The 24992-nt window shown below is 45.0% G+C and overlaps 1 protein-coding gene across 1 annotated transcript in view; it reads left to right on the top strand.

Moving 5' to 3' along the window:
• CRB1 (crumbs cell polarity complex component 1) overlaps positions 1-24992 on the top strand; it is a 144768-nt gene that overhangs the window by 99422 nt on the left and 20354 nt on the right. Inside the window, exons 6-11 of the mRNA XM_081194562.1 lie at positions 828-1784; positions 15188-15741; positions 20117-20286; positions 21699-22601; positions 23545-23673; positions 24716-24842. Coding sequence (XP_081050688.1) covers positions 828-1784; positions 15188-15741; positions 20117-20286; positions 21699-22601; positions 23545-23673; positions 24716-24842 — 2840 coding nt within the window. The remainder of the gene's footprint in view (positions 1-827; positions 1785-15187; positions 15742-20116; positions 20287-21698; positions 22602-23544; positions 23674-24715; positions 24843-24992) is intronic.

The following is a 24992-nucleotide window of genomic DNA, read 5'->3' as shown; positions in this document are numbered from 1 at the left end:
TGACTTAGAAATACTTTGCAGCTGTTTTGCACTGCTGTCCTCCAGGGCAAGTGACTAGACAAGAGGCAAGAAAGTGGGAAATCAGCCCCAGAATGCACCTGCCTGGAAAGCTATAGCCAGAGACTTTAGCCAGTTCACACCAACCATGAGAGAGTTTTCCAAAGCGGGATCTTGACTTACTACGTAAGCATTAAGGTCCAACTGCTGAAACTGATTTGCCAGTATTCCATGTGGTTGGCTTCACATTTTAATCAGACCCTCAGCTAATAAAGTTGCAGTGTGAGTATGCCAGCCACAGATCCCTAGGGTATTTAACATGCACATAAGCACTGATATAAAATGTGACAGTGAACACGTGGGCAGTGTTTTCTCTATATGTACACCATCTTGTTTAAATTGGATCTAAGAAGTCCAAATGAGAGTAGACAGATAGATACAGCAAGGACAGTTTAGGTATCTCCTCCCCCCCCCAGCCATCAACAAACTCAGCCATACTTGGGGGACAAAAACCTATATTTTGTGCCACATGGTTCATTGTGTTTCTGTTTTTGAGAGATAAAAGAATGCTTCCAGACAGGTGTGTATTGTGGGATGAGTGTTCCTCGTGCAGTCAGGGGTTTTTTAAAAGCACTCACCAGATGCCATAGTCAAAGTGCCAGACTGTATTTTACTCCAGTAAGTTAAAAAATAAACTTGGCAATGACTCATTTGAGAGATCTCAGTGACCCATTTACAGTCTTAAGTCTCCACCTGGAAGCACCCCAACTTTAAGCCTAACCTGGTCCATGGGATCAAGGCCTTCATTCTTCCTTTCTGCTTTCTCGCAGGCATCCACTGTGAAGAAGACATTGATGAATGTCACATGAACCCTTGCCAAAATGGAGGGACCTGTGAGAATTATCTTGGGAATTATACTTGTCATTGCCTAACCGGAGAGGAGGAGGGCATATATTATGGCGGCTGGAACTGCACAGAAGTCCTCCTCGGATGTGTTCAACATAAATGCCAAAATGGGGGGCTGTGTGTTCCTCACTTTACGGACGGACAACACAGATATAGCTGCATATGTTCAAATGGATATACCGGAGTACACTGTGAAACAATGACCACATTGTCTTTTCAGGGAAATGGGTTCCTTCGGGTTAACAGTATCACAACGCCTGTCCAGGATGGTTTCTATAACATAAACCTTAGGTTTCTGACTATTCAGCCAACAACTTTTCTATTCCACCGAGGGGACAAAAGCACATTTGTGAAGTTGGAGTTACTGAATGGCTACTTACACTTATCCATGCAAGTCAATAATAACCAGTCAAAGGCCTTTTTGCATATAGCACAGAATGTCAGTGATGGTGAATGGCATTCAGTGGAGGTAACCATAGCAAGAGCAGTTACTCTTAAGTTACTCGACAGCTCTTGTATAGAGCCATGTCTCAGTAAAGCGACTGCCACCATAGATAGCGATCAGCCAATGTTTACTTTTCAGAGCACTTTTTTGGGTGGTTTGCCAGTGGGGAACAGGAGCGATGACTCTCTACTAAACATCTATAATATGCATTCTGCACCTTCGTTTGTAGGCTGTCTTCAGGACATTGAAATAGACTTGAACATTATAATCCCAGAGAACATGTCATCTGATTCATCTTTAAATGTCAAGGCAGGCTGCACCAAAAAGGATTGGTGCGAACACCACCCTTGTCAAAACAAGGGGCGCTGCATCAACTTGTGGCTGAGCTATCAGTGCGATTGCTACAGGCCCTATGCCGAGCCAAACTGTGCTACAGGTAAGGTAATGCCCTCAACCCCAGAACCTCAATTGCCACCTGAAATCATTTTGTACAACTGGTCTTATCAGACTGCAGAGCCCTATACTCCAAGCTTTGCTATTGTCTGTCATCTGCCGCTGGAATATTCCTCAGCTACAATGGTGGCAACAAATTTACAGCTTCACCGCCATCTTTGCATAAGCATAAGCATATGCATATACAAAGATGGTGTCAATGCTGCCATGTTAAAGAATATGCCAGCAGTAAGAACTCAGGCTATGCTAGGGGAGAATTAATGCAGATGGAGGGGGCACTGTGTTCTTTTCAAGGGTGTCAGAGCTGCTTCCAGGTCCCAGCTCACAGAGGACCACGCTAGCCGGTATTACTGTACAAAAGTCTTTATTGAGTTACAAGTTCCATTTTCAAGCCGCAGCGTGCAGCTCTACGTCTTAGAAGCTAGACCGGCGAAGCTCCGTCTGAGTCTCCGCCTCCTGTACACCAACTTAATACTCTAGCCTTACTCCACCTCTTCCGTCTTTCCCTCCTCCTCTGGGTCCCTCTACCCCCCGTGGTCTCTTCCTTCCTGGACTCTTCTGACGCTGACCCCCCGGACTCTGCTCCCTCTTTGCGGCGGGCTTTAGGACCTGGCTCCCTATCCGGACTGCTTACTGTGCCGCCTTCCTGTGCATTTGAACTTGGCGCGCGCGCGCACAGCCTTCGACCTTCCTCTTGACCGTTTCCTCGCTCCCCGATGGAGGTGTGGCCAATCCTAACTCCTGCCTTCCCGCTTGCGGCGAGCCGCCAGCTCCCGATGCCTGCGACCCCTCCCCCCTACTGTGCTCTGGTGGGGAAGCTGGTCTCGATTTCCAACTGCTGCTCTGAGTCTCCTCTGGTCCCTTCTTCCTGGTGTGTCCCCCTAGGCGCCCCCCTTGTTCTGACCACTGGCGCCCCTTTCTGTGAATCTTCCGATTCACTGGAAAGACTCGGAGATCTCGGGCCGCTGTCATCGCTCATATTTCCTTCGGATTCCTCCCCCTCGCTCTCTGTTTCCTCCCTTTCCTGTGCCTCTGCTCCTGAACCCCTGACAAAGGGTTTTCTGCTTACTACTACCTGTTCAGTTGAGCCATCCATGCCATTACAATTGTAAACAATGTCAGCCCACCAAAACTGGTCCAAGATCCACTGGGGAATTTGAGTGAACTCCTACCCATCTCTGTTGTAGAACATAAATACACACACATATGCACCAGTTACAAACTCTGTAAAGTGATCACAAATGCACAGATACTGGAAGGTTTGCAGAATTTTAGTCCACGTTTTGAAAATTCAGACCCAGGTGTGCAGATCCCCCAGCTCATTTTTGGACTGAAACTCAAAGCTTATTGCCACAAATAGACCACTGACACACTCAAAGGAGATATCCACACAGCTAAAAATAAATCCATTTCAATTTGTACACAATTTGGAAGATCACTTAATTTGCGCCCATTTTGGAACGCTGACTTGAATTCCATCGAAAGTTATCTTCCAAAATTCATTTCGCTTTGATGAATTTTTATACAGTGCACAAAGCATGGACTAGAGAAAGGCATTTATGGAACAAGAGATGAATTAGACTACATAGCTTCTAGGTAAGTGAGGCTTTACTATAAATATACAAGGAAGCAACTTGTCTCACTATACAAGATAACATCCCATTGCCATTAAGGAACAAGGAATTGCTCACAACACCAGTTCAGTGTTTTATTGTTTTGTCTCTCTCTAGACAACTCATTTCAAGCCAGGTAGAAAAGTCCAGGTAGTTTCAAGCTAGCTAAATGCCTCTCCAATAGCAGGCAGGCATATTTGGTACTTGTTCTGGCTGGCATCAATATGCCACATTCATTTCTAGTCTTTTGTTCCCAGGCCTCTTAATCATGGCAGTCTCTACCCTTCTCTTTAATGTGAAACATGTTGGCTGTTAATTATTCAAATAGATCTGAAGTGAGGATGGGGATTGTTGCAATGGCTCCCTAAGGCAGTGAGAAGAGAGGCAGAGAGAAGGAATTAATTATTCCCCTATATAGTTTCTAGGGATTTTACTGGTGTTGTTAATATTGGTCCAGATCAGGGGGGAAATGCAAAAACAGCTCCCAGGGCAGAAAGGCACTGGTGTAATTGTCTTTCATGATGTGACACATGTGAGGTGGGTCACAGCATCTTGACTTTTCCACCAAGTTAGTCAAAATAGACTTTTCCAATGTTGTCTTATTTCCATTCCGTGCTGTTGTTTTGATTTCTTCCGAGACATGTGGCCACGGGGTGATAATGAGTTGTCTGGTGAGGCGATGTAGCTAACATCTCAACTTCTTGACAGTGGCCAAAGATATCCTTTCAAAAAATGTATGGGAGCCAATTCACACATGCATATCATAGTCCTCCATTATCTGCATTGCTATGAAAAATAGCAACAGTGATACACGGGACTCCTTCCCACTTTTCCTCTGCAATCAACTAGTTAATTCAGTGTCTCAAGAATATACAAACCCAGGGTACAATTTAGTTAAAGTCTTAAACCCCAAAGATTTCAGCAGGTGACTTTCAAACCTTATTCTAGGCATTTTCTTTACTGTCCTGCCAACCTCAGCCTGCTCTTTTCCAGCCTCTGCCTTCTTACTTACAACCAGTCCAGGGAATGGCACCGCCTGTCATTTGCCTCCTCCTTAGTAGACGGGACGCGGGTCGCACTGTGGGTTAAACCACAGAGCCTAGGACTTGCCGATCAGAAGGTCGGCGGTTCGAATCCCCGCAACGGGGTGAGCTCCTGTTGCTCTGTACCTGCTCCTGCCAACCTAGCAGTTCGAAAGCACGTCAAAGTGCAAGTAGATAAATAGGTACCACTCCGGCGGGAAGGTAAACGGCGTTTCCATGTGCTGCTCTGGTTTCGCCAGAAGCGGCTTAGTCATGTTGGCCACATGACCCGGAAGCTGTACGCCGGCTCCCTTGGCCAGTAAAGCGAGATGAGTACCACAACCCCAGAGTCGGCCACGACTGGACCTAATGGTCAGGGGTCCCTAGTAGTGTCAGACTTATGCACATGCTAAGGTAACAGCCATGTAAAGCCAGAAATTATGAGGGCCCTCTAAATCCATAAAAAGTTATATATCTTGGTCAGATTGTTAGTGGTTTTGTTGTTGCACATTCACCTAATTTACTGGTTGTTGGCACCCATCTGTCTCTTGAGATGATGGCATGTGCCTCTGTGGGTGAAAGCCTGGTCAGCGAGTATGGAGATCCCAGGCTGCCCTGTTCTCACTGATTTGGTCCAAAGGAAAGCAGAATAATATGGTTGGCACCAGCTTGGCTGCAGGAGTTGCCAGAAGGAAACATACAAGGCACCCACCCTCCAACCATCTTAAGGACTCCAGTCTGGATTTGTGTAGGGTTTACTGCTTAGCCTTCACTTACGTCAAAGATATTCCACAAGGCAGAAGAGGTTTAGGATCAATACGATACAGCAAATTAACCAGTTAGAAGCTTTGGCAAATAAAAAGGTCTTCACCTTCTGCCCAAATGACATCTTAGTTGGTTCCAGGCAAGTCTCCCAGGGATGGGCATTTCATAAGCAGGGTGTCATAACAGAAAAGCCCTGGTCACTAGTCAACCAATGTTACCTAACTAGTCAATAATTGTTACCTAAGAGAGCCAGTGTGGTGTAGTGGTTAAGAGCGGTAGACTCGTAATCTGGGGAACTGGGTTCGCGTCTCTGCTCCTCCACATGCAGCTTCTGGGTGACCTTGGGTCAGTCACACTTCTCTGAAGTCTCTCAGCCTCACTCACCTCACAGAGTGTTTGTTGTGGGGTTGGAAGGGAAAGGAGAATGTTAGCCGCTTTGAGACTCCTTAAGGGGAGTGTTAAAGCAGGATATCAAATCCAAACTCCTCCTCCTCCTCCTCCTCCTCCTCCTCCTCTTCTTCTTCTTCTTCTTCTTCTAACTTTGCTGTGGGGCACCTGGAAGAGAGTCCCAGTCATCAAACATGAATATTCAGGCAGGCTCGTGTGGTGAAAAGTGATGCTTTTAAGTAATCCAGCCCCAATGCAATTTAGAACTTAAAAGGTAAAAGTACTAGTACTTTGAATGGTGCCCAGAAACAGACCAGTAGCCAGAACAATGGGCAGCAATCCAATTGTGAGAGATGGGTCTGGCATCCCTGCTTTCATCCTGAAATTGCAAAGTATAAAATCATGCAAAACTAGCCACTGCAGGCCAGAGAGAATAAAAATATCAGGCTGCAGTTCTATTCCTACTTACCTAAGGCCCACAGTAGACAGAGAGCTACTTGAACATATACAGCAAAGCAGTTAGCTCTGAGAGTTTGTCTTATATTTGAACGTATTTAACTTTGACCAAACTGCACCCACTGTTTGCATTCAGATATTTTTATCTGTGAGAAAAGGTAGGGGTTTTTTTATTAACCCTCCCCCCAAAACACAGCAAAATCAGATAGAAAGTGTGGGGGAGGGGAGAAACATGAAAGGCAACATTGCAGATCTCTGGTTCAATCCAAAGCACTGTATCTATTGCAGATGTTAAATGGCACAGTTGCACTGAATTTAGTGGAGTTATATGGATTTACACCAGCTGATATCTGGTCTGGTCATGGGGGGGGGGGTGTTTACTAGATCCATTTGTTCAGAAAGCTTCAGCTTCAAAATGCATTCCGATATTTTTTAAATACTATATCATTTCACATGCTACCCTGTGTGTGCACCTACCTCTTTTTTTATTATTATTGAAAAATGACATTGCCGGAGCCGTAATTGTAGCAGACGGCTTTGAAGTTGAGCAGTAATTTATCCAAAGGTTTGAAAAGCAACTTTGGGATAGGGGGACTCCATCTGGTAAATATGTTTGCCTCTTTATATGAAGCAAAATTAAAACCATGCAGCTCCAAGAGAAGCTTATACTTCCATTAGGACTGTTGTGAATGATTAGAAAGTATTTGAAACCCCCCCTGCCCACTTCTCCCTAACCGCAATATTCTTCTCAATTCACGGCATCCTACCATTTTGATTAAAGGTGTGTGTGTGTGTGTGTGTGTGTGTGTGTGTGAGAGAGAGAGAGAGAGAGAGAGAGAGAGAGAGAGAGAGAGGTGGGGAAGGGAAGTGAAAGAGAAGATTGGGAGCAACTAACAGTCTCACTGACCCCCACTCCCATGAGTGTATCCAAATTGTAGAGTATTCCTTTCAGACGATGGTCCAAGGCATTCAAAATTTTAGAAAAATCCAAACATGCAGTACATCTCTTCTGAAAACAGGGAACATGAAGTATACAGTGGTACCTCGGGTTAAGTATGGTACTTAATTCATTCCGGAGGTCCGTTCTTAACCTAAAACTGTTCTTAACCTGAAGCACCACTTTAGCTAATGGGGTCTCCTGTGGCTGCCGCGCCGCTGGAGCATGATTTCTGTTGTCATCTTGAAGCAAAGTTCTTAACTCAAGGTACTATTTCTGGGTTAGCGGAGGCTGTAACCTGAAGCGTATGTAACCTGAAGTGTATGTAACCCGAGGTACCACTGTATTCTGAAATGGTTAAGGTATACAGTGGTACCTCTAGATACGAACGGGATCCGTTCCGGGGGCCCGTTCGCAGCTAGAGGTAAATGTAACTAGCGACGGTGCATCTGCGCATGCGCACGTCGCTTTTCACCGCTTCTGCGCATGCGCGCGACGTCAATTTGAGTGTCTGCGCATGTGCAACCAGCGAAACCCGGAAGTAACGTGCTCCGTTACTTCTGGGTCGCCAAGGAGCGCAACTCGAACGCGCTCAACTCGAAGCATATTTAACCCGACGTATGACTGTACTCATATTGTCTAGTTAGTCGAAACTTTGCAACAGTTTCTCACACATGTTTACCTCATGCATAGGTTTGGCTCACGGCAAAGGTATAAAGAAACCCAAGTCGATTTCCTATACTAGCCAAAAACATCTGCCTGTCAGCAAAAAAAATAACATGTCTGTGCACACATATGTGTGTTGATTTAAGTAACTGGCAAAATGGAGATCAGCTTACCTTCTTTCAATAAACTGATAGTCGGATTAGATGAAATGTTAGAGAGCTGTAATCATATCTTCCAGCTCTTTAATTCCCCTCCCCCCCCAAAAAAAAAACCACACACACAAAAAGTAGCTGCAGGGAGGGGATTTGGACTGGGACTGCTACGACAGAGGAAGAGTTTGGACTTGATATCCCACCTTTCACTGCCCTTAAGGAGTCTCAAAGCGGCTAACATTCTCCTTTCCCTTCCTCCCCCACAACAAACACTCTGTGAGGTGAGTGAGGCTGAGAGACTTCAGAGAAGTGTGACTAGCCCAAGGTCACCCAGCAGCTGCATGTGGAGGAGCGGGGAAGCGAATCCGGTTCCCCAGATTACGAGTCCACCACTCTTAACCACTACACCACGCTGGCTCCTTTAACCCTTTCCCCCTGCAGTTTTCTCAATGAAAATCCCCCCCCCATTGCTATTTGCCTTGCTGGGGGAAACCTACTGGTGCAGGGGTGGGTTTGATGGGGGAAATGGCACAGGGGAAAGGGTTAACTGGGCTCCAGCACTGGGGTCCTGCTATGAATCAGGATAATCTGCAGCTTGGTTTTATCAAAAGAAAGAAATCAAAGAAATGGGAGATTTGATCGCAGATGTCATTTGGAGTTCAACACTGGGCATCACAGTGCTAGTTCTAAGATGCAGGTGGCGCTGTGGTCTAAATCACTGAGCCTCTTGGGCTTGCTGATCAGAAGGTTGGCAGTTTGAATCCCCACGACGGGGTGAGCTCCCTTTCCTCTGTCCCAGCTCCTGCCAACCTAGCAGTTCAAAAGCACACCAGTGCAAGTAGATAAATAGATACCGCTGGGGCAGGAAGGTAAACAGCATTTCTGTGTGCTCTGGCACTCATAATGGTCCTCTCTGGTTTCCGTCATGGTGTTCCATTGCACTAGAAGCGGTTTAGTCCTGCTGTCCACATGACCCGGAAAGCTGTCTGCGGACAAACGCCAGCTCCCTCAGCCTGAAAGCGAGATGAGCACCACAACCCCAGAGTCACCTTTGACTGGACTTAACCTTCCAGGGGTTCTTTACCTTTTACCTAGCTGTAAGAATGAGAAGGATGGGGGAAATATTAGGAACATTGGTCATATTTCTGGGATGACCTCTGCTTTTGCAGGGCTAGCTTCAAGGAGCACAATGAGGGCAGCTGAGTCAATGAAGGCAGGAACAAGATCTGGCACAACAAGCCTTTTAAAAGCATGGGTCATAGCAGAAGGGGAGAGTGCCATTGGGGCTTCACTTCAGGCAGGAAAGTGTCTCAGGCCAGCATTGCATAAGATACACTGAATACAGCATTTGTCGTTCAGGAGTCTCTCTCTCTCTCTCTCTCTCTCTCTCTCTGTGTGTGTGTGTGTGTGTGTGTTCATAAATAAGTGAACTGCCATACACATAAAATCCTAAAAATACACATAAATAATATCTGTAGATACATGTTCCTGAAGGGAGTATCACCCTCCCACAAATCCATATTAAACAAGGATGCTGAATTCTAACACACCAAATTTCAGCCTAATGCACAGGATCATTTGCTTTGTGCTGAAACACTGGTCTCTTTTATGAGATAAACTACATGTTCAAAGTTCAGTTCAAAAATGTCCTGTTTCCAACTTCTGTCATAATCAGTGTACCTTGGGCTATGAGTGTAGCAAATTTCAGCTTTCTGGGTGGCTTACTAGTATTTACCTTGTGCCCCCCATTTCTAGGGGGAGAAAGCAAACAACTGTTTGCATGGTCCAGAAAGATATTTATCGTACAGGGATGCCCTAGAGACACACAACTGCCACATTTTCAGACATTTCTGGTAATTGGGGTGTCCTGGACTATAGCATTTTCCAGACATACGTCTGAATGAGTGTAAAAGAGCCCCGCCCATCCCCATTTCCTATAAATGTTCAGCTTACTGGGATTGTGGCTTGGGGGAAAGTGGGAGAAATAAACAGGAGCTCTTCCAAAGTGGGCCAAGCCCAATCCAGGCAAAGTCAAGGCAGGTCACTAGGTCACTTGCTTAAAGTCAAAGCCCTGGACAGTTTCCAGTGCCCCCTGCTGAATGAACTATGGGAGGTGTTATTTCAAACAAGAACTGAGGTGATTTGAGGCCTTGCATAGGCTGCTTATGCTACATTTTGCCACATCTCCTTGACATAACAGCTCTGCTGACTTACCACGTCCAGGTTTTGTTTTTAAAAACATTATCGATATATATATATATATAAATAAGAATAAAAATGTGCACCCAACCACCAAGACCATTCCATTGTAACTATCCAGCCTCCCAAAATTTCCACACCTCTTGCGATAGTTTGACCTCTTTTCCATAGCTCTTCGAAAACATTTCCCCTGCATGTTCTCCATCTTGCCTTAATGGCACGTGTTAATTTATCATTCATAGCTCTATCCCACACCTCTCTATACCATTCTTCCATTTGATACTCTGCTTGCCCCTTCCACTTCCTAGCTATCATAATTTGTGCAGGTGTCAATAAATTTGTGAACAAGTCCTTTAGAGCCTGTGAACCTTCCACCCCATACCATGTCCAGGTTTTCAGGCACCGGCTTAGTCTACACTATGTGCACCAAATGCACACATAATAGGGTTGCCCACCAATTATATCGAATAGCCAGTTGATTAAGAAATTGTCTTTGAACTGAATAATTAATTAAATATAACCACATTTGCATATCACTAAAGCCCTAGTAGGTGACTTTTGGGTGTGTTGGGGGAAGCAAATGCAACTTGCAACTTAAGAAACAAAGACTGGAACCCCAAACACATTTACTCGGGAGTGAGAACCACTGAATGCAACAGGATTTGCAATCACTCATAGAGTTGGACAGAAACGAAAGGCCAAGTTGTTGTTTACCACAACCAACATAAAATAAATAAAAAGAATCAAACATAACCCTTTAAACTGCAACCTCACTGAATACAATTGACCATCACCAATCAGTCTATTAAAGCTTTTCAGCCAATCTTCTTCATGGTTATTCAGAAATGAGTCCCAGTGGATTGAATGGAGCTTACTCCCAAGTCAGTTGAATGGAGGTTTCTTCCAAAAAGTAGAGATCTTTCCCAGTTAGCATCTGTATAGGAATTGCTTTTGGATGTTTTTAAACATTTTATTGCTTGTGTGTTTCCCTCCCTAAGCTCCTTTGGAAGGAAGGGCAGGGCATAAATTTAATTGACAACAATTGTGCACAGGATTATAGCTTTACTAGGTTAAACTATCCATTTAAGTTTAAATTCCTAATATACAAGGGCACACTCGCTTTGGAATTTATAGATAATGGAAGAGCTCTTCAAAGCACTGCTGCTGCTGCTGTGTGCTTTGTGGTACAGAAATTACTTGCATCTTTGTTAAAGAGAAGCTGACAAACAGTAAGTGCTGGGAAGGATTTCCATTGCAGACTGCACTCTCTCAGCAGTAGCAGGCAAGCAACAAAGTTGATTTATTTCCATCAGCATCCAGACGTAATGACTCAAGAGGTTAATATTGACCAAGGTTATGCTAAATGCCCATCAAACCACATACCAGATCCAATATTTCTTTTGAAGCAGAGTAATTGAAAACTGCAAGCTCGGCGTGCTACCTTTTTAAAGACTAACCTTGCTTCCTTTGCCTTCTTTCAATGTTGCGCGTCTAACTGCCACTCGCCGGCTTTGCTGCATCATAAGCGATCTCTCTTCAACAAGAAAAATGTCTTTCAAGTACTCCCTTATAGAGAGAGATGGTGTGTGTTTTTTTAATAAACTAACCTTTCATGCTTAAAAATGACCATTTCAACACCGAGGGGAAAGATTTATGGACATATGCCTTGTTTTTAACAAGCACGTAAAGAAAGAAGTTTAAGATCATCTCATTCACAAAATTAAAACATTTCTCACATGTTATTTATGAAATTTTCTATTCAGAAATAAGTCGGGGGTTTATTTCCCCATACTAAATAAACTGAGCCAGATATGAATCCTGTAACACTTAGAAGGCAGGTTTCCACAATGATCACCCCTGTTTTCATGAGTCTTATAATCATTTCATTAAAATAAAACACTGCAGGCAATATGCATGTGTGTGTGTGTGTGTGTGTGAGAGAGAGAGAGAGAGAGAGAGAGAGAGAATGAGAGAGCGCGCGCACCAAAGCAGCTTTCCCGCCCTATGAATGAAAAGTCTGATTATAAGTTTTTGAACAGCTGGAGTTTGTTTTGTTTAACTCCAGTTAACACTGTTGATGTTGTTTGGTCTGTGAAACCGCACATTAAAGGTTTTAGTTCAGATTAGCCAATTGTGATTATTGATTTGGGGCCGTTTCATCTATTAAAATAGCACTGTGGAAGCCACCCTGGCTTAAGATATTTTGCTGCCTGAAGCAGAGGCCCTCTCTTTGCCACGCAAGGGCCAACACATTAACTTCAGAAAGCCTCCCTGGGCTGTTTAGACATCAGTTCTTGCCTTCATCTCCCCGCTTCCCACTTAAATCCTGCTAAATTGGTGGAAGGACCATAGTTCAGTGCATTTGATTTGCATACAGGTACAATCCCTGGCATTTCCAGGTAGGGCTCTGTGAGACCTCTACCTAAAACCCTGAAGAACTGATGCTGGTCTGTGTAGACAATACTGAACTAGAGCAGCGGTTCTCAACCTGTGGGTCCCTAGATGTTGTTGGACTGCAACTCCCATCATCCCTGAGCTCTGGCCTTGCTAGCTAGGAGTGATGGGAGTTGTAGTTCAACAACATCTGGGGACCCACAGGTTGAGAAAGGCTGAACTAGAGGAAACAATGATCTGACTAGGCATCAATAAGTTTTTTAATGTTCCTTCACTCAAGTCGACCTAGAGGGGAAGCCATTTCCACATGATAATTTCCAGAATATTTTGGATCAGCTGCCCTGAACTGCTGTGGTGTTCAGGGAGCTGCTTCCCATTCCATGTGATCCACACTAATTAGCACTGTATTTATTTCTTAGATTTATCACCATAAGATTTCGGGGCAGTTCACAGAATAAACTACAGGATAAAAAAACAAGAAAATAAGTAAAACCAAACAGCAAAACAATAATCCCCCCCTTCCCACAGACACATTTTAAAGACGATAGAATATGAATCAGCCAAAGGCCCGATTGAAGAGGAATGTTTCTGTGTGGCACCTAAAATATATATAATGAAGGCACTAGGTGAGCCTCCCTAGGTCACCACACTGTTTGAGTAAATGATGAGACTCCATCCCACTTTAATATTATTATTTATTTGATTTCTTTCCTGAACTTTGCCATGTTGTTGCCATGCCTCAATGAAGAGTGAAGGTAGCTTGAGAAGAAGCCAACATCATTTGTCCAATCCTAGGCGTGATCTTCTCTGAGATTTAGTAAGCCAGTTGGTCCTTTGGGGCACGTGCTTGTGTTAGCAGTATAGTTGCTTCATCTATTTTCTTACATGTGCTGATCACCCATCATGGAATCCTAGGTGGTCATCCATCTAGGCTCTGTCTAGACCAGCGGTTCTCAACCTGTGGGTCCCCAGATGGTGTTGGACTACAACTCCCATCATCCCTGAGCTCTGGCCTTGCTAGCTAGGGGTGATGGGAGTTGTAGTTCAACAACATCTGGGGACTCACAGGTTGAGAAAGGCTGGTCTAGACCAAGATCTGCTTAGCTATAGCAAGCTTCATGTACCTTCAGACAATATCCTGGGTTCTCAACCTGTGTACTCTGTACAAGGCCGATCTTAATTGGGCAAGATCCCTGCATTGCAGGGGTTGGACTAGATGACCCCTGTGGTCCCTTCCAACTCTACAATTCTAAGATTTGAAGGTACAAGAAGAAAAATAAGATTTAAGTTTGACCATTTTCTTTCACTTGAACGTTTTAAGATTTTTGCTTATTGGGGTTTGTTTTTGTTTGAGAGATTGGCATTTGTGCCATACTTGATTTCAGATCAAGAAAACATCAGCCAAAAGGATGATCAGCCATCATACCTGGTCATCTAAATTTTCAGTGTCGTATACTTTAATGAGGAGAATACAGCACATCAGTAGATTGGCTATAACCAGAAGGAAATCTGTACAACGAGAACTGCCAAAGCAAATCCCAATTTATTTTTTTAAAAGATTGTTACAGCATATTGGGTCTCACATCCCTCAGAGCTGATGGCAAAACACCCAAAATAGACACAAAGAGGCACATATCCAATTGCCAGCCTACACCTTATTAGAGGCTTATCTAGAGCTGAACACAGCAGAAGGAGAAAGAGGAAGCAACACTGCTGCCTGATGTCCCAAGACGAAAAGTCTGCTGTATGATCAACAAGCATACCGCATATGCTAAAGAGCTGGTATCCACTCAGACTAGAGGCCCTGCTCTGGTGTAAGCCTCAGAGAAAATGTTTCCTTTCATAGGGCCCACTCTACATCATCCCCGGTTCAGTCAACACTGACCTCTCTTTTTGCATGGCAGGAGTCAGGCTGAGCTGAAAACAACATGGGAATGGGGGAATTAACCTGGACTGTTTTCTAAATTAAATAGCTGTGGTTTCTACATTGTGACAGATTTCTAGAATTAGCTTGTAGGGACTAAGAAAGTATGTGTTTCCATGGTACTCAAGCTTGCTATTCTCATACTTGTTCCTCAGAACTTTCATCAGACTCATAGGGAGACAGAAATGTCCAACGCTGGCCCCTGTGATTGGCAGATAAGATCCAAAATGTATGTTGAGCGGGGAGGCCAGCAGTTCCCTTGCCCTCTAAAATTCAGGAGGAATTTTGAGTTCAGGAGGAAATCCTTCCCAATTCAGGTTTGACAACCAATAGCATGAGCATAAGCAAAACGAAAAGGGAAACAATGCGGAGGCCACAGTGTTCAAGGTAATCAATATGTTATCTGTCTTTGCCTCACACATTAGAGATGGACCATCAGGAGAAAAACAGAACTTCTGAACAGAATGTTGTGTGATCCCTGGTGAGACTGGAAATGAGGAATGTAAGAGGTATGGGTCACAACCCCTGCCTTCCCAAAAGGACTGAAACTGAAGCATCAGAACCAGCCATTGCTGGTCTCCTAGCTTTGAATTGGGGCCAGTTATATCATATCATATCATCTCAGACAGAAGGTAGAATTATATATCTCAATCTTTAAAAGGCTGCACTTGCTTTGCGGGATTTGTAATGCATCTTTCATAGGAGTGGTACAAACCATAGTAGTTTGCCACTGAAAGTGCCATCAGGTAGTTTAGTTTAGAATGCCAGAGCATTCCCGGTCTGTTTCGTGATATGTCCATTTTTCCATCAGTACTCCTGTCTTAAAGTTGTATTATTTTTTCTCTCTCTCTTTTTGCCATGTGAACTCAAGAGTACATTCCAGGAAGATTTGGACATGAGGAATCCAAAGGGTTTGCTGCTTTTCCTTTAGAAGGCAGCGACGACGAAAGTGTGACAATTTCAATGTTTGTCCGAACACGCAAGCCTTCTGGCTTGTTGCTGTCTCTGAAAAAAGGCGCAATCCTATTTCTTAAGGTCTGGTTGGAAGGTGGGAAACTCCTGGCATCAGGCCTAAGCTCTGACAAACTTCTTGGAACGCAGCCTGTGAATGATGGAAATTTCTATTTGATATCCTTAAAAATCAAGCCAAACAAGACCGAGCTATTCCAGTCTTCGCAGAACCTAGGCTACATTTCTATCCCTGTAATAAAAATCCAGAGCGGTGATATTATGTACATCGGAGGATTACCCGATGACCAAGAAACCCATGTAAATGGTGGATATTTCAAAGGCTGCATCCAAGATTTAAGACTGGGCAACCAACCACTGGAATTCTTCCCTGTCATGACTTCATCAGATTCTGTCATCAGAAAGAGCACGCTGATCAACATTGCCCCAGGCTGCATCGGAGACAACCTCTGTCAGGTAAGGATGCTGTTTCTCAAAGTGCCGTTTCCATGTTTGCAGCAAGGAATTCTCTTTTGAACTAGCAGTGCTCCGAAAACAGCATGTGACAGTAAGAATATCTGAGCACGATATCCGAAACAGGCAGGTAAGATCAGGTTTTTGTCAAACAGCCCCACACTTTGCGGGCGCCGAGACCGCAGAAACATCTGGGAGGCTGGAAGGCCCGGCGCTTGAATGGCAAGGTAATGATAACCAGTTAGCAAGCCTGCTATTCATTAAGGGCAACTTGAACTCACTGTAGTTTTTCAAACCAAAATATTCTCATAATTACTGTAAAACCAGACTTTCGAAGCAGGCTAATCACATGGTATGTTATGGGCATTTGGGCCTGGCAATGAAGCCTGTAAAAATATTAAAGAAGAGAGGAATGTTGTATCACCACACAAATACAAAGGCAGCCCCTATGTGGGTTGGATCTGCCAGAAATCACACGGTCCTCATTTAACATTGCATAAAAAGTAATGGATTTATAAACAAACGCCATTTCTTACATATGTGCAAATACAAGAGGGCTGACGGAATTCCTTCTAATGTCAGTTGTTTGTTCCTGTACTGTATGTTTCATATGAAACAGCTTTTTTTTCTTAATGTCTCATTTCGTGATTTTTGTTGTTTTTTTAAATTGCTTACAATCATGCTGAGCACTTTTTCCTGTGCTTACCCTTCTTTCAGCTTATTATCATTATTAATATATTATTTGCCTTTCATGCAAGCGCCTCAAGGTGATGTACAATAAAAACAGTTAAAAGCAGTTAAAAACACAAAAAATCAAATAAGTTTAAGACAAAACAATTTAGCGAAAAACTGGACACCCATAGCACAGGCCCATTCACCCAGTTGGGAAAGCTTGAAACAAAAAAGTTTTCAATTTCCCCCCCAGAAAAGTGCGGATGATGGGCTCCTGTTATATCTTGACAGGCATGCTATTCCATAGAACGAACCATCATCCCTTCAGAAAAGACTTCAAGAATGGCACATTTTCCCTAATTTACTTTCACGTCTCCTACACATACGAAGCCTCAGAGAGAGGCACCAACTGCCTAGGCCCTTCTCCTCTGTTCTCTTCCATTTATAGCCCAATGCTGCTCTGAAAACTGAGGACCGGTTCACGCATGCACAGACATCATTTGATTTCTCACAATTTGATTATATGGCCCATGTCAACTTGCCCCAGAATCTATGAATGGGCTCAGTTGAACGGCAAGGGATCCCCAGACCTCCTTGCGAGGATTGATCTGTGATAACTCATTCACACGTGTAAATTGCCATTTGACGCTGCAGTCACCACACAATCAGCTTGAACCAGGCCTTGGTGATGAAGTAGGCAATATCACATTATCCTGGCTTCAGTTCATAACTTACAATACTACTGCTTCCCACTGAAAGTCTCCCTTCCCCTTCTACTCAATCTCTACTCCCAAACATTCGTTTTTCCTGCTGGCTGTCCTAAGACCAAACCTAGAGAGCTGTTTTGTACATACCCTTCAACATTTCTCCAATGAAAATGGGGCCATCTGATATTATTATTATTATTATTATTATTATTATTATTATTATTATTATTATTACCGTATTTTTCGCCCTATAGGACACACTTTTCCCCCTCCAAAAATGAAGGGGAAATGTGTGTGCGTCCTATGGGGCGAATGCAGGCTTTCGCTGAAGCCTGGAGAGCGAGAGGGGTCGGTGCGCACCGACCCCTCTCGCTCTCCAGGCTTCAAGAGAGCCCTGTCGCCAGCCCCGCAAACTTGGGGGACAGCGGGAGGCGCAGCATGCCTTTCCCACTGTCCCCCGACTTGGTTAGAAGGCTGGCGGGGGGGGAGAAGCCTGCTCCTCCCCGTCGCCAGCCCCGCAAACTCGGGAGACAGTGGGAGGCGCAGCACGCCTTTCCCACTGTCCCCCGACTTGGCTAGAAGGCTGGCGGGGGGGGAGAAGCCTGCTCCTCCCCGTCGCCAGCCCCGCAAACTCGGGAGACAGCGGGAGGCGCAGCGCGCCTTTCCCACTGTCCCCCGACTTGGCTAGAAGGCTGGCGGAGGGCTTTCCCCTCCTCCAGCCCCGCAAGCTCCCAGAGCGATGCCAAAGCTGCACGCAGCTTCGGCATCGCTCTGGGTCCTGTTCTGGGGGCTGGGGGAGGGGGAAGCTCCGCTTTCCCCGCCCCCAGCCCCACAAGCTCCCAGAGCGATGCCAAAGCTGCCAAAGCCCGAGCTTCCCCAGCCCCGCGCCTGGGGGGGGGGGAATAAATTTTTTCCCTTTATATCCCCCCAAAAAATCTAGGTGCGTCCTATGGGCCGGTGCGTCCTATAGGGCGAAAAATACGGTATATTACCCGCCCATCTGACTGGGTTGCCTCAGCAACTCTGGGCAGCTTCTAACATACATAAACACATAATAAAATATTAAACATAAAATAAAAACCTTCCCTGTATCTTTAGGTGTCTTCTAAAGGTTGTATAGCTACTTATCTCCTAGGCTTGGGGGTTGCATGACTCCATACCCTCCAACATTTATCCAATGAAAATAGGGATGTCCTAAGGAAAAGCAGGACATTCCGGGATCAAATCAGAAACTGAGGTGGCTTCTGTGCCCCTGGAAAATAGGAACACTTGGAAGGTCTGCAATCTCTACTCCCAAACATACCTCTAACTTTTGTTTTACTGCTGGCTGTCCTAAATCTGTTCCAGGCTTGTCTGGAGTCACAAGGGATTGAACCTGGAATCTTTTGCGCTGAAATCATGTGCGACGGCCTTTTGCTATAGGTCAGGCCTTGATATGTAGCAAACCTATGCATGCTCAACAAGCTCTAGCCAGAAAGGCCTTCTTCGTATTGTGCATTCTCTACAAAGGCTATTTAAAGAGGAAGGTTTCAGGGCACCACCGGATTTCGTGAAGAGTTGTTTGCAAAAACATTTCCCATTCTTATTTGGCAAAGGATTTACTTGACACGCCTCCTTTCTTCCCTTTGACCACTTTGGCCTTCAATCATCTCTTCTTCGTCTTTATCTTTTGATATCCTTTCTCCTAGGACTAAGTCAAATGGTCTGTTTAAGTGGTTTTCGGAACAAAAGAAATATATCTTATCTAAGCTTGTCTTATATGATAAGGTAATGCAACTGTGATAATCTTATAGAATCATAGATTTGGAAAAAATAAAAAAAGTCAATTCTGCCAGGCAGGAACATTTTCCTTTTGGTATGTCGGAAATGTGCTTTTGCAATACAGACCACTACAGAAAGCAATTGGATTACAACAGTACCTTGAAACGGTACTGTACACCCGCAATTATCACAAAAGGAATTCAGTATGCTGAATGATGCCATCCCATGTTCCTGGTTCCTCACTATACTTTGTGAGTTCCCAGACAGCCTGAAAATGATTGGCCCCAATCCAGAAAAAGTCCCATTAAAATCGATGGGGAAAACCTAGTCATGAATAACTGACTAGTCTCATAGTTTTAGGGTTGTGTCCCAATTGTTCTAGTGAGAGTAGACTAGGGTTTCCCAAACTGTTTCTGGAGCAGGGTCTCCAACTGTAGGTTTTTTTTTGTGTTTTTTTTTTTTGGACGACAACTCCCATCATCCCTAGCTAGTAGGACTAGTGTCCAAAAGAGACCCGAGTTTGGGAAACCCTGGAGTAGAGCCACTGAAATTAACGAAACTGAGTTAGTCATGTCCATTGATTTTCAGTAGGGCTTGCATTGGATACAACCACTAGCTATGATTAATTGAGACCATTAATCCTATAGAATACAGACAGCTGCCTTATGCTAAGACCATTGATACATCTGTACTGTCATCAGTTGGGGTCCCTGGTTTTGACTGGAGCAGCAGCTCTGGGGAGGGGATATTTAACCCCACCCCCATCTCTCCTGTTTTCCTTATCTAAAGCGCCCACAATTGTATTTGGGCACTTTTCCAGTACAGTGGTACCTCAGGTTAAGTACTTAATTCGTTCCGAAGGTCTGTTTTTAACCTGAAACTGTTCTTAACCTGAAGCACCACTTTAGCTAATGGGGCCTCCCGCTGCTGCTGCTGCTGCTGCGCCGCCAGAGCCCGATTTCTGTTCTTATCCTGAAGCAAAGTTCTTAACCTGAAGCACTATTTCTGGGTTAGCGGAGTGTGTAACCTGAAGCGTATGTAACCTGAGGTACCACTGTAGGCATTTACAGCAGCAGAGCGTGTTTTCATGGCACTTTGAAAATGAGGAAAATGAGGAAACATGACAGAGCAGTGGGCATAGGAAATAAGTCAGCCTCTTTCTTTCTCCCACAGCCACTTTCCTCGATTGCCTTGCTAGAGATGCTTGCTTACATTTGACTCCCCTCTCTCCTCTTTAGCCGAACCCCTGCCAAAACGGTGGCATTTGCTATTCAATCTGGGATGACTTCACTTGCACCTGCCCACCAAATACAGCTGGGAAAGCCTGCGAGGAAGTAAAATGGTGCGAACTCAGTCCGTGCCCCCATGAAGCCCAATGCCAGCTGCTGCATCGAGGATTTGAATGCAAGTATTCCCCTCTCCCCACCCCTGAAAAACCCTAACGCCCAACCCCCATCTCCTTAACTTTGAGGGACTAAGGCAGAACAGTGTTAATTTTTTTCACAAGTGTTTCAGGCTTTCCCAATCCTTGTGATGCATTTATTGGGGCATTTGTTGCTGTACATAGCACCGTTTCTTAGCAACTTCATTCGCCTTATACTGCAGGAGAGAATTTGCTAAGTGGTAGCGTTACCTGGTGCAAAACAGCTAGGCCAGGGGTCAGCAACCCGCGGCTCCAGAGCCACATGTGGCTCTTTTACACCTTTGCCGCGGCTCCGGGGCGGATACTAGCAAGGGGAGGAGGCGCATTGTGCGCCCTGACACTCCCCACTGTGGCGGGCGCTGTACTGGCTGTGACGTCACATGGGGGCGGTGTGCGCATTAGTCACGCACCGTCCCGACGTCACCTTCCTGCCCGCTGTCAGATCGGAGGGCAGCGGCGCGCATGTTTGTGGCTCCCAGTTTTTTTTTCTTCGGAAATGGGTCCAAGTGGCTCTTTTTGTCTTAAAGGTTGCAGACCCCTGAGCTAGGCATTGTGCAGCCACTACACTAGAAAAAAACTGTTAAGGTCCCTTATAAGAACATTGGAACACTGGATAAAAATCCAGTCATTTATCCAGGCATCTCTGTTGCCTTTTCAGCACCCGCTAGACCAGGGGTGGATTTAGGGCAACATGACTCATTCCACCACACTGGGCACTGAGCCTAGAGGGCGTTGCAGGGTGCTGCGGGATGCGGGTGATGCTGTGGTCTAAACCACAGAGCCTCTAGGGCTTGCCGATCAGAAAGTCGGCGGTTCAAATCCTTGCAATGGGGACAGCTCCCATTGCTCTGTCCCAGTTTCTGCCAACCTAGCAGTTTGAAAGCACATCAGTGCAAGTAGATAAATAGGTACCGCTGCAGTGGGAAGGTAAACGCCGTTTCTGTGAGCTCTGGTTTCCATAACGGTGTCCCATTGTGCCAGAAGCAGTTTAGTCATGCTGGCCACATGACCTGGAAAGCTGTCTGTGGACAAACGTCGACTCCCTTGGCCTGAAAGCGAGAAGAGCGCCGCAACCCCATAGTCACCTTTGACTGGACTTAACCGTTCAGGGGTCCTTTACCTTTTTTGCAGGGTGCTGGAACTATGACATAGTGAATTGAGAACTCTCTCTCTCTCTCCATATATATCCCTCTATCACCATTTTATCTCAATCTTCCATCCATATCCTGAGAGGGTGTTTGTTTGCATTTTTTATGGCTATAAAAGCAATCCAGGGCACTAAGCTATCTTGCCAGTATATAAAGGCAATGAACAAAAATTTAAATAAAATGTAATGTGCATGACTAAGTACACCACTCCTAGATGCTTAATGCCTTTTGCTATCTCCACACAGGTATTGCCAACGCAATTTTTAGCGGTAGGAGCAGTGCAATATTTTACAGAAGCAATGGGAACATCAGCAGGGACCTCACCAACATAACCTTTGGCTTTCGGACTCGGGACTCGGACGTGATCCTGCTTTACGCAGAAAAGGAGCCAGAGTTTGTCACCATCCGCATCCAGAATGCCAGATTGGTGTTCCAGTTGCAAAGTGGCAACAGCTTGTATACGCTGAGCCTGGCTAGCTCGCGGCTGGTGAATGATGGGATCTTGCACCAGGTGACCTTCTCAATGATGGAGCCCTTATCTCAGTCCTCGAGATGGCTCATGGATATAAATGACAAGGAAGACATCGCAACAAGTATGGTTGCCACAGGAAACCTCAACTTCTTGAGAGAAGAGACAGATATCTACCTTGCTGACAAAGCTTTTGATAACCTGGACGGGCTCAGAGGGTGCATGAGCACTGTGGAAATTGGTGGCATCCACCTCTCCTACTTTGAAACCATTGATGGCTATATGAAGAAACCACAGGAAGAGCAGTTCCTCAAGATATCGGCCAACCCCGTCGTCACTGGCTGCCTTCCACTGGACGCTTGCAGCTCAAACCCTTGCATGCACAACGGGATATGCGAAGACCTCTACTCTTATTATAGTTGCACGTGCGCCGAGGGTTGGACTGGAACCCACTGCGAAACAAACATTGATGAGTGTGCATCAAATCCCTGTGTGCATGGAAACTGCAGCGACAGAGTCGCAATGTACAAGTGCATATGTGATCTGGGGTACACGGGGTCGAGGTGCGAAGAAGACATTGACGACTGCCGGGGCCATCTGTGTGCAAATGGAGCCACCTGTGTAGATGAGATTAACGGCTATTCCTGCCTATGTGCCGGGAATTTCACCGGAAGGTTTTGCAGGTACTGTCCTGAAGCCTGATGAAGAAATTCACCCGCTACAGTATCAGTCGCTTCCGATCTCTTAAATGAGGCAGTGATTAAAAGCTGGACAAACCCCTGGGTTAGCAATTGCACTACTAAGTGTTGCATGGTGAGGAAATCAGGTAACGTCGTGGGCACCCTCAGTCTTATAAATGTCCATCATTGTGAATGGTGCTTTGCTTCCAGATAAGTGTACATAGGACTGGTTCCTTTCTAATAGCGTTTAAAGCAGGGTTTCCCAAACTTAGATCTCCAGTTGTTTTTGGACTACAACTCCCATCAGAACTTTGTCTAAACAGATAGAGATTTAGCACTGAATCAGAACTAATGGTAATCAGGTTTTCTGTGGATTGTTGTTTGTTTAAATTTAGTGCTAAATTTGTGGGTTTTCCAGGGGAAAGCGGCAGGGCGAAGGCAAAGCCATGTGGACTCATGCCTAGAGAGAAGTGCATAGCAAAATTTGGAGGTGTGAATTTTAGCTGTGTTTCAACTCACACATTGCTTTCGAAAGTGAGAATTAGGCAAGTTGACATTAAAATCGTACCCCAGTGTTTCTCAAACCTGCTACATCATCCCTGACCACTGGTCCTGCTAGCTAGGGATGACGATGGCAGTTGTTAGTCCAACAGCTGGGGATCCACGTTTAAGAAACACTGTCCTAACCAAACCTGATTTCTTCTCCATCCCTACTTACAAGCAAACATATACAGTGAGGGGGGAAAGTATTTGATCCCCTGCTAAATTTGCACGTTTGCTCTCTGACGAAGAAATGACCAGTCCATAATTTTAATGGTAGGTTTATTGTAGCTGTGAGAGACAGAATAACAACAGGAAAACCCCCAGAAGACAAAAGTCACAGATTGAGGTACAAAATAATAGGGGAAAGTGACTTTGTAGGCTTACCACTGTTGTTTTGCTTTAGATATATACGGCTACCGTCTACAGTGTGCGGGAATGAGATCAAAAATATTACCTGTTACAACTACGGCAACTGTTCTGAACTCCAAGGACTCTTGGAATGCATGTGCCTCCCAGGCTTTACAGGACGGCGGTGAGATTATTATAATAATAATTTTTTTCATATCATATTTTTTTTCATGCGGTAATTTGACTCAGTAGAAACAGGAGCATGGCTTTTTTTCAGCTGGAACTCACTGGAACACAGTTCTGGCACTTCTCACGAGGGTGCCATTGCCATTTTAAGAGAGCAAGGGAGCTGTTCATGGCGAGTCCCAGCATTTATTTTTCTAAAAAAAACTGCACTGTATCTCCAGTCAATCCTGGAAAACACTGGGTTCTAAAAAGAAACATTCTATTCACCACTAAATAACCCTTCTCTTTTTTCATTTGTAATTTCATCAAAGCTCTGTATTCTGGAACAAAAGAAAACTGGAAAAGCATGTCTAAAAACAGGGTGTCAAAGAGAAGGGCTGTACAGTGGTACCTGGGGTTACATACACTTCAGGTTACAGACTCTGCTAACCCAGAAATAGTACCTCGGGTTAAGAACTTTGCTTCGGGATGAGAACAGAAATCATACAGCAGCGGCACGGCGGCAGCGGGAGGCCCCATTAGCTAAAGTGGTGCTTCAGGTTAAGAATAGTTTCAGGTTAAGAACAGACCTCCGGAACGAATTAAGTTCTTAACCCGAGGTACCACTGTAGTCTAGACTCTAAAATGTTATTTTTATTTCTGAGCCAAGGATTTCAGTGAGCCATTGAAAGTGGCCTCGGTCCTGTATACCTGAAGGAGCGTCTCCATCCCCATCGTTCAGCCCAGACACTGAGGTCCATGTGCGAGGGCCTTCTGGCGGTTCCCTCACTGTGAGAAGTGAAGTTACAGGCAGAGGGTCTTCTCCCTTTGGACCGCCCTACCATCAGATGCCAAGGAGATAAAGAACTACACAACTTTTGGAAGACATCTGAAGGCAGCCCTGTATAGGGACATTTTTAATGTTTTCATATGTGTTGGAGGGGCAACCCAGTCAGATGGGCGGGATATAAATAATAATTTATACCACCGTCTCACCTTTTCCATTCACATTAGTGAGTAAGTGGTCCATGTATTTACCTTTTTTTAAAAAAATCTTGCAGGTGTGAAGTGGACATCAACGAGTGCACCTCTGACCCGTGTCTCAACGGGGGCCTCTGCCAGAACCTGCTCAACAAATTCAACTGCATCTGTGACTTGAACTATGCCGGCGATCGCTGCGAGATAGACGTAAGCGACCTCTCCTTCTTTGTCTCTCTCTTGTTGTGGCAGAACCTCTTTCAACTTCTTTCCTACCTCATTCTGCGCATGGATGACGACCCAGCGGTGGAGTGGGGGGAACAGGACGACTACTAAGCAGTCAGATTGGGGGCGTCGTTT

The sequence above is a fragment of the Podarcis bocagei genome (assembly GCF_964188305.1).
Source record: "Podarcis bocagei genome assembly, chromosome: 5".
Taxonomy (NCBI): domain Eukaryota; kingdom Metazoa; phylum Chordata; class Lepidosauria; order Squamata; family Lacertidae; genus Podarcis; species Podarcis bocagei.
The sequence above is the reverse complement of the archived record's forward strand: the minus strand, read 5'-3'. Positions and strand labels throughout refer to the sequence as shown.